The following is a 9,914-nucleotide window of genomic DNA, read 5'->3' on the forward strand; positions in this document are numbered from 1 at the left end:
GCACAAGTGCATTGTATCAGAGGGGGATTATTTTGAAGGGGATAACATAATTTTGGATGAATAAATGAATATTTTTTTATAAAAATGAAAAGTCATCTTACTTTTTGATCACACCTCGTATTATGACCAGTGGTTCGACGCTTGCTTCGGGATTATCAATTAAGTATTACAACCAAAGACATAAAGAATGTCTGCGCGATCCGTATCTAATAGGCCAGTTCCCAGAGCCAAAAAATCGAGCTAAAAAGGAAATAATTGCCAACAGGCTGTTTATTGATTTAAATGCTTTATTTAGACGTAAATAATGTAAGTTTCATTTTGCGTCCACGATTTCAGAGCGGAAGATGGTAATATAAGCTATAAATGGTACGATTTTTCACTTTTTATGCTATATCTACGAAACTATGCAGACATTAGTAAAAGTCGTTGAATAGTTTTTTTTCTCTATTTTTGTACGAATAATTTGAGACCAAGTAGAGCTCCGTGCGACAAACAGTTTCGGAGATACAATTGTCCAAAGTTTCAGTAAAAAAGATGAAAAATCGCTTGAAAATGACCATTTTTTCTATTTTGCCTCCGTAAACGTTTTCGACGTCTCGGACGAGGAAAATACATATAAGATTGTTTGAAGTAGATTTTATGACGAAAAAAATGCGACTATAAAGAGCTCTCTGCGATTAACAGAACCGGAGATATGAAGTTGTGAAGTAGGGTCTAAAAGCGGTTTTTCTTAGATATCCACTTTTTAACTTATAAATTGCACTTTGCTTACACAGAAGTTTTTTCTTGTACCAAATAAGTGCTCAACACCTCCTTCTTCTTACATACAATTTTGAAAATATCTCTTTTATAATGTATGGCACGATCTTACTGCGCCACCGTTACGCGGCTAACGTTTCGCGCGGGAAATGTAAAATCTCGTTGTAATCCAATGAACACTTTTGTCAAGTGGTTGTTCGACTTGAATATTAGTAGATATTAATTGATATTGTTCCAGAACAAAAAATCTCTGTGTAAGCAAAGTGCAATTTAAGTTAAAAAGTGGATATATAAAAAAACCGCTTTTAGACCCAACTTCACAACTTCATATCTCCGATTCTGTTAATCGCAGAGAGCTCTTTATACACGCATTTTTTTCGTCATAAAGTCTACTTTAAACAATGTTGTATGTACTTTCCTCGTCCGAGACGTCGAAAATGTTTGTGGAGGCAAAATAGAAAAAATGGGCATTTTCAAGCGATTTTTCACCTTTTTTACTGAAACTTTGGACAACTATATCTCCGAAATGATTTGTCGCACAGAGCTCCACTTGGTCTCAAATTATTCGTACAAAAATAGAGAAAAAAAAACTATTGAACGACTTTTACTAATTTCTGCATAGTTTCGTAGATATAGCATAAAAAGTAAAAAATCGTACCATTTTTAGCTTATATTACCATCTTCCGCTCTGAAATCGTGGACGCAAAATGAAACTTATATTATTTACGCCTAAATAAAGCATTTAAATCAATAAACAGCCTGTTGGCAATTATTTCCTTTTTAAATGCTAAAGTGACTGGCCTATAAGGCCGGTATTCATAGTCGAGTCTTATTTCAAGACCGTGATCTTAAGCCCATGAAGCCGGGAGCACATAGAAAAACGTAAGTCCGTAAGATGTAATTAGAGACCCTCTAATCAGAGTCGCGACACGAGAACAGCCAATTTTGATTGGTTCATCATTTTTCAGCAATTCCCGCCAATATTCGAATGTCAATATTGGCTGCCTTCGGGAACGTCGCTCGGATGCTTCGGATTCATTATCTGTCTTTATTTAACATTTAATGTTAAACAAGGACGGATGATAAATCCGAGGCATCGGAGGCATCCAACGTTTCCGAACGTAGCCATTGTAGGAATAGGCGATGTGCGTATCGATACGTGAAAAATCGTTTGCGAACTAATTTATTTTGTAAAGAATCAATTTTTCCAACCAAAACAAGCATAGAATGACAGGAATAGCGTTAATAGCATCTCCCTTACGGCCTTACGTTTTTCTCTGTGCTCCCGGCTTTAAGTAATGTCTTAAGACGCTAATGCAGCTTTCTGATTGGTTCGTGACTTCTTAAGACCGTACTTAAAGGCCGCAGCACAGACTCTTGCATAACGCATAATGCATAGTGCATAAAGGAATCAACCAATTGAAATTCTTCTTTTCCATGGAATGGGAGGAAAGGAAAGCTTCTGATTAGTTGATTCGCTTATGCACTATGCGTTATGCGTTATGCAAAAGCTTGTGTCTAATAGGCCTTCTACAATAAGCCGCAAGTCAGAAGTTCTAAGCGATCTTAAGTCATAATGAAGTTGGCCAACAGCCAATTTGAACGACTTGGTTAATACTGGTAAAAGCGGGGAGCACAGACTCTTGCATAACGCATAACACGTAATGCATAAGAATATGTACCAATCGAAGTTCTCCGTTTCTTTCCCTTCCATGTAATAGAGAACTCTGGTTGGTTCAATTTCTTATGCCTCGTGTGTTATGCGTTATGCAAGAGTCTGTGCTCCCCGCTTAAGACTTCTGACGTTCTGACTTGCGGCTTATTGTAAAAGGCCCATTATGATTATTGTTACGGAAGGTGTGTGCGGCAGCCCTTAGAACATATACTACGTAGTATATGTTCTAAACATAAACATCTAAGCGTAAACATAAACATACTCTAACCTCCAATTCTGTACTTCGATGTGAATAATAAGGATGTAGTGATGTATATATACATTTCATAAATATATACATAAGAAAAATTTAAAAACCATACCATAAGATTATATGTAAAAAGCGTACACCGAAAAAATTGTATTCTTAATTTAAGAATATCCCACTTACGTATATAGTTTTCCTCTAAAATAAGCGCTGAGACGATCCTCTCAATTTAAGAGGGTATCATCTAAAAATTAGTATATTCTTAATATGAGAATATACAGGATGTCCTATTTTAAACGATGATCTCAAATATCTCTTGAACATACATTTTAGAGAAAAATGCTTCAGACGAAAGTTGGGGGTGACCCCGATTGATCACGGCTCGATTGGACACCACCAATCACAGCGGCCGGTTCTTAGGAGCTTTGTAGTCTCAAGCGCTGTGAGTGGCTCGTGTCCAGTTGAGCCGTGTTCAACTGGGTGCCACCCCAAAAGTTGCATGGTTTTAAGGGGGACATCATCAAAAACCGTGTGAAGCGCACGTGTGGCGACGATCGCTTTCGCAAATCGAGAATATATTATTAATTTAAGAGGAAATATTCTTATATCTGTTAGGCCGAAGGCACATGAAGCGGTAAAAGTAAAAGCGGAACGGTTTTGGCGGTAGCGGCGGAAATCCAGCGACCAATCGGAGTCTTTCCGCATTTTTCGTACAGCATTTTTCTGATCCCTATGTCACATGGAGCGGTTTATGCGGTAACGATTCACGCGGTAGCAAATCGTAAAGTATTAATAGAAACAGATTTTCCGCAGAAAATATAAAAGTACTTCGTGATTGGTTGAATTTTGTTCCGCTACCGTATGAACCGCTCAATGTGACACAAGGGAAATATTTTTGCAGAAATGTGCAAACGGTAATGTATTTGTTAAAATCTTCTCAAGAAGAAAAGGCCAGTGTAGAGGTTACAGAATTTCTTCCCCATATCAATTTTTTTTATCGTTCTTTGAGTTTTATGCGTTCTGTGAGTTAATGTGTTTGAGCGCATCATGAGTGCAAGGAATATTTTATTGTTTATCTGTAAATTACTAATTTTACGCAAAAAAGTATATTGCGTATTTGAGAGGGAGGCAATCTGCAAGAAAATATTAAAATTATATTCATTGTACATCATTCAAAAAACTGAGAAACAACATTACAAACAATTTTGGGTACGTCCAATATTCACGGAGGAAAGGAGGTTGATGCAAGGAGCAAGTGACAATTAGATACGAGAAATGGAGACACTTGACCCCGAAAAATTTTTTAATTATTTCCGAATGTCACATACTACTTTTGAGGAACTTTTCAACATTGTTGAACCATTCATTACTAAGGCACACGTTATTCGAACACCAATACCTGCACGCACTCGTCTGCAAGTAACTTTACGATACTTGGGTTCAGGTGACAGTATGGTTTCTATATCGTATGCATTTTGAATAGCGCATAATACAGTTTCTGTGATAATCAACGAAACATGCGAATCAATTTGGAATGTTTTAAAACATCGAGTATTTTTGCAACCCTCCTCGAGTAATTGGGAAAAAGTCGCTGATGATTTTGAAAAAATCTGCAATTTCACTCATTGCATTGGAGCCCTTGATGGAAAACATGTTATAATGCAGGTACATTTGTTTTAATGTTTTTAAATTTATGTCTTCATTATGAGCAGTATGTGTTTCAAGCGATTTTTCAATTGTACAGGCCCCACCTAACAGTGGATCAAAATATTATAATTATAAAGGCCAACACAGTATCGTTCTTTTAGCTATCAGCGATGCTCATTGTTGTTTTTCCATGGTTGATATTGGTGGAGAAGGACGACAGTGTGACCGTACTGTTTTTCAAAATAGTGAATTTGGCAAACGATTTGGCAACGAATCTCTATATCTACCCGCAGCCAAAAATATTGCAAATACAAACGTAACATTGCCATACGTATTAATAGCCGACGAAGCATTCCAGCTAACACTATACATGATGAGACCTTATCCGCGCAAAAACTTAGATCTGAAAAAAAAAAAGGTTTTCAATTATAGGCTGAGCAAGGCAAGACGGACAGTGGAATGTGCATATGGTCTTCTTGCTGCTCGATGGCGAATTTATGGAAAACCTATAGTTGCGTCAGTTTCAACAACTAGGAATATTATTAAAGCTACAACTGCTCTACATAATTTTGTAATGATCAATGAAAGAAAATCAAATGGAGTGTTGTCTCAGTATTCGCAGCACACTGCACAGGATCGAGCAGTAATATCAAACGGCTTCAGGAACATACCACGAAATGTATCATCCAGTTCAGTGCAAGCAGTGAAAATAAGAGATGACTTTAAAGATTTTTTCAACAACGTTGGCGCAATATCTTGTCAGTGGGAGAAAGTCTTAAATAATGACTTCTGATTGTATTCAAAATAATTTTGATTTTTTCTCGACATTTTAATGCAAGTTTATTAGAACATGTGCATTGAAATATAATAATAATCTTAAAAAAAATAAAAATAATATAATGTAACAATACATAATAATAGTATATATGTATTAACATATGAAATGTACACTATTACATTTGTAATGTGTACCCTTTACAGTATTTCACTCTAGTTCCGCTTCTCTTAGCTGTTGTCGTAGCCATTCAATCTCTAATTCCGTCCTTCTCCGGTATGGAAGGCGACGTAGTCCTTCGCCAAGTCGAAGCAATATGCCGTCTATTGCATCTGAACCTACATGTTCTTCCCGCAAAGCATCTAAGATAGCATATTGCACTTCTTCAGACTCCGGACTCACTTTGGGTACTGCAAAAAATAAATACATAAGGTCTTTAATCATATTAATGTATCATCCGCGACAAGAGTAATGTTAATAAATTCAGGCTCATTTTTTTGTAAAAATATGATGCTGGATATAATGAAATTAAGATCACTTACTCTTCGCTTTTCTCATCGGTGATAAATTTGATGCCAATGGACTGCGCTTGACTGGTGGTTTTACATATGCATTCTTTGATGTTTATTTAGCGTAGTGCGGGAAGCACATGGAGATAAGGATGGCAAAATTGTTGTATTCAAGTCCATATTTTCATTTCTGAATGGAGCAATGTTTTCCTTTTGTGATGAATACACTGGTACATTTAGAGATTCCGAAGAAGAAGAAGTAGATGAAGGCAGCAAAGATGAAATAGTACTGTAATATAAAATGATACATTAAATTTTCAATTTAATATTACATATTATGTATTATGTTCGATTTCCTTGTATCGAACCTATATATCATAACTTACGATTCTGTTTGTAAAGAGATTTCCAAAAATTTCATTCGCTTAAAGAAGCGAAACGAATGCTTCTTTATTGCTTTTGCAGAATCTGTTGAGGATCCACTGGGAACGTACTGTCTGCTTACTTTCCTTGCTTTCATGTATGCGTCCCGTAAATATTTCCAGTGCTCTTTGACCCACTTTACGGTCATGTCACCTATCGAGAAAGGAAATTTTATATATATAAATAATTAAAAGAATAGATATAATAGATTTCAAATATAAGTGATTACAAAATGGATACATACGAAAAAGTTTCTCAAACAAAATTGTATTATTTATGAATGTATAAGATCTATTATATTTTACCAATAAACAAGTGTATTGTGTATACATACCACCTCCCATCTTATTTGAGATTTCTGCCCAAAGAGCATCCTTTTTTATATTTGTCCTCTCCTGCAATGGTAGTGTATGATTCCACAAGCTAGGCCTTGCTTGGACTAGTTCTATTAATAATTCATTTACTGCGTCACCTGAATATTTTGGATATTTCGACGAAACAACTTCAGTATTCAAAGTGCTATTTTCTTCATATGTGTTTCTTGGTACTACAAAAAATATACATTATATATTACTTTTTTTATTACATTTGCATAAGGCCCGGTTGTTCCACCTTTCAGGAAATTTTCTGTTAGGTAAGTAGCAACATTATCCAATCACATGCGCGGATTGTTACATTTACCTAAGAGATAAATTTACTGAAAAGTAGAACAACCAGCCCTTAAAGTCTTAAGTTTTGCTGTAATTTAAATCATTATCATATACAAGATCTATCACGCATGTTACCATCGTATTGTCTAATGAAATTTATTACGTTAAAGCAATACATACTCATCCTTGCCATATGATCATTGTCCACCTGAAGTAAATGGAGATCTTCGTTGTAATTCCGAAAACATTCATGGGCCTCTATATTACTGCAGGTTCCTCTCATGACCCACCCGCAATAACCGCATTTTACGTGCTACCAAAATTAATTTTTAGATTAACTACATGCATTTGACCTCGACGTTATACCTCGATGGTCACTGTTATATTTTCACAAATTGTTAATGAACTATTATTTTAAATAATGTTTACTCACTACATTTTGGTTGTAAGCCATCTTCCTGAAATATATGCACCCGATCTAAATCTAAATACGTGATTATTCCATTTCAAATTCTTAAAACTTTCTTTGGTAGTAACCGTAGCAACAAACAAGCTGCGTTTCAACTTTTTTTGCGATCACCGCGAAAACGTTTAGACTACAACGAAAATCACGTGACCCGTGACATTTGGTTCAATGGTTCCGCGGCATTTTTGCGGTACGAAAAATGCGGAAAGGCTCCGATTGGTCGCTGGATTTCCGCCACTACCGCTAAAACCGTTCCGCTTTTACTTTTACCGCTTCATGTGCCTTCGGCCTTAGGCTGCGTTCAGGTACTACACTCGGGAGCACCCAAGCTCCCGAATGCCGTTCAGAAACCAATTGAAAGTATCTCATCGTTACCTAGGTGGCCCGTTCAGAAACGTGTCGGGTGTTCCCGATCGGGAGACTTTTGCACCCTGCTCTTTTGCTAGGCTGCGTTCAGAAACATCACCCGAGTGCCCCCGCGTATCATATTATCTTTGTTGTTCACTCAGTGTAAGGTGCGATTTCACGCTGACGCTAGACGCTCATTTTCAGCGTCAAAACAGGTCACGTGATCAAAATTGACGCTTGGTCAATTTTGATCATGTGACCTGTTTTGACGCTGAAAATGAGCGTCGAGCGTCAGCATGAAAAGGCACCTTTAAACAAGGATAAGATAATACCCGGAGACACCCGGGCGATGTTTTTGAACTCAGCCCTAAGTGGAAAGTTTCTCGATCGAGTAGGCACACAAAGCGCGGGAAGTGAAACATGGGCTGCGTTCAGCAAACTCAGCAGTTTTACAACCGTTTTGTGATTCATCGCACTGATTGGATTATACTTTTAGATTTAAAGGAATAGTCCTATCTCAGCGAAGAATCACAAAACGGTTGCAAAACTGTTGAGTCTGCTGAACGCAGCCATGGCTACAAATAAGAATTTATTAATGCAATTTAATAATGAAGATCAAATTATATTGTGGAATCCTGGAAGTAAGTAAACTATATTTTACTTCGATCGATTATAATTTACGATGAAGTACAATAAATGTTTTTTCGTCATGTTGCGTATGAAGTCCCGTTAAAGTGTAATAACTGTATAGTGTTCTTTAATAAATCAATTTGTTTGCAAAATATTTATCTTTAAACGTAATTATAATTAATTGAATATAATTGTTTAACTTGATTGCATTTATTTGCACAAAACATTTAATATTAGAGGTTATTGACCTTGTTTACGGGAACACTTGATACGCGTATTAACTAGTAAGCGTTTATTAAATTATCTTAATTTCGGCAATGCATAAAGAATGGTGTACTACTCCCGTACAATATGTATCAAAATGGTCGCGTTCAGCAGACTCAACTGTTGTGGAGCAGATCCGTGAGCACTCGCTGTTATTGGTGTATTCTTCTACATCATCCAATAACAACGAGCGCTCACGGATCCGCTCCACAACAGTTGAGTTTGCTGAACGCGACCAATGATTAATTAAATTAGTCATATCATGTATATGTTTACATGTTTCGCTGGAATTAAGATAATATAATAGAAAATTTACTAGCTAGTACATATATCAAGTGCTTGTTTTTTACGCTCCGCCATTTTCCTCCGGCTAGGTCGTTCAGAAACATACACACCAGAGAGGGTACCTTATCCCTACCATTTCACTCACACAGACTCCTAGCAATCACCCGGAAGTTTCTGAACGCAGCCTAGGAGAGAGATCGAGTGTGTTCGAAAGGAAGACTTAAAGAAAGAGTAAGGGAGAGAGAGGGAGGAGAGAGAGAGAGAGAGAGAGAGAGAGAGAGAGTGGATGAAAGGGAGAAAGAAAGAATAGATGACGGATAGAATTAGAAATATAGATAAAGATAGACGAGGAAGAATGGGAGATTTGGCGAGGTTTCTAAAAAGGAGGAAAAGGGAAAGGGAGGTAGGAGAGGTAGAGGTAGAGGGAGAGAAGATAGAAGAGGTGTTTAGGAAAAGTAAGAAAACGATAAGATTATCGGTGAAAATGGGGGAAGAAGGGGGGATGAGGGAGTGGCTAAAAGAGATGAGGGAGGAAATGAGGGAAGGGTTAAAGGGAGTTAGAAAGGAAATAAGGGAAGTAGCTGAGGGGCAAAAGGAATGGATGAGAAAGGAAGTGGAGAGGATAAAAGAGGAAATAAAGGAGAGGGAAGAAAGATGGATGAGGGAAAAGGAGAAAATGAAGGAGAGGATAAGGGCGGTGAAAAGGGAATTGGGTAAAATGAAGGCAGGGGGGAAGGGGAAAGGGATGGAGGGCATTAGGACAGACGAGGAGAGGGGAAAGGGAGAAGGGAATGAAATTTGGATGGAAAGTTAAGAAGATTGGAGAGAAAGAGTGAGTGGAGGGACAGGGAGGAAAGGAAAAAAATATTATGATAAAAGGGGTGAAGATAGAAGAAGAGAAAATAGAGGAGAAGATCAAGGAGGTAATGGGAAGTATACATGTAGGAGTGGGAATAAAGGGGGTGATCCTAATTAACCACGGCTCGATTGGACACCACCAATCACAGCGACCGGTGCTTAGGAGCTTTGTAGTCTCAAGCGCTGTGAGTGGCTCGTGTCCAATTGAGCCGTGTCCAACTAGGGGCCACCCGGGATAGAGAGAATAAGAAAGGTGGAGGGGGGGTAGGAAGGAGAAGGGGTCGATGGTAGTGGTAACGTTGGGGAGTGTAGAGGATAAGGGGAGAATAATGAGGAATAAATGGAGAATGAAGGGAAGAGATATATGGATCGAGGAGG

The 9,914-nt window shown here is 37.6% G+C and overlaps 1 protein-coding gene and 1 pseudogene across 1 annotated transcript; one reads left to right on the forward strand and one right to left on the reverse strand.

Annotated features, from left to right (window-relative positions):
* The first annotated feature begins 3,879 nt into the window (after positions 1-3,879).
* LOC108764780 (putative nuclease HARBI1) lies at positions 3,880-5,121 on the forward strand (annotated as a pseudogene).
* Positions 5,122-5,280: 159 nt separating this feature from the next.
* LOC108764793 (uncharacterized) lies at positions 5,281-7,131 on the reverse strand. Its single transcript, XM_018513176.1, has 5 exons — positions 6,866-7,131; positions 6,370-6,582; positions 5,999-6,188; positions 5,646-5,901; positions 5,281-5,513 (listed from the first exon to the last, which is right to left on the reverse strand). Exons 1-4 carry the CDS (start codon positions 6,966-6,968, stop codon positions 5,706-5,708), a joined length of 702 nt encoding a protein of 233 aa, XP_018368678.1. The 5' UTR covers positions 6,969-7,131; the 3' UTR covers positions 5,281-5,513; positions 5,646-5,705.
* Positions 7,132-9,914: the final 2,783 nt, after the last annotated feature.

The sequence above is a fragment of the Trachymyrmex cornetzi genome, unplaced genomic scaffold, assembly GCF_001594075.2.
Source record: "Trachymyrmex cornetzi isolate Tcor2-1 unplaced genomic scaffold, Tcor1.1 scaffold452, whole genome shotgun sequence".
In the NCBI taxonomy this organism is placed as follows: domain Eukaryota; kingdom Metazoa; phylum Arthropoda; class Insecta; order Hymenoptera; family Formicidae; genus Trachymyrmex; species Trachymyrmex cornetzi.

What these genes read in the sequence shown, in the direction of transcription:
- LOC108764793 (XM_018513176.1), bottom strand. Translation starts at nt 6,968, where the DNA reads ATGAGAGGAACCTGCAGTAATATAGAGGCCCATGAATGTTTTCGGAAT. An exon ending in TGATCATATGGCAAGGATGA is followed by an intron (nt 6,583 to 6,865) that starts GTATGTATTGCT and finishes TATTTTTTGTAG; the next exon opens with TACCAAGAAACACATATGAA. An exon ending in CTCAAATAAGATGGGAGGTG is followed by an intron (nt 6,189 to 6,369) that starts GTATGTATACAC and finishes CTTTCTCGATAG; the next exon opens with GTGACATGACCGTAAAGTGG.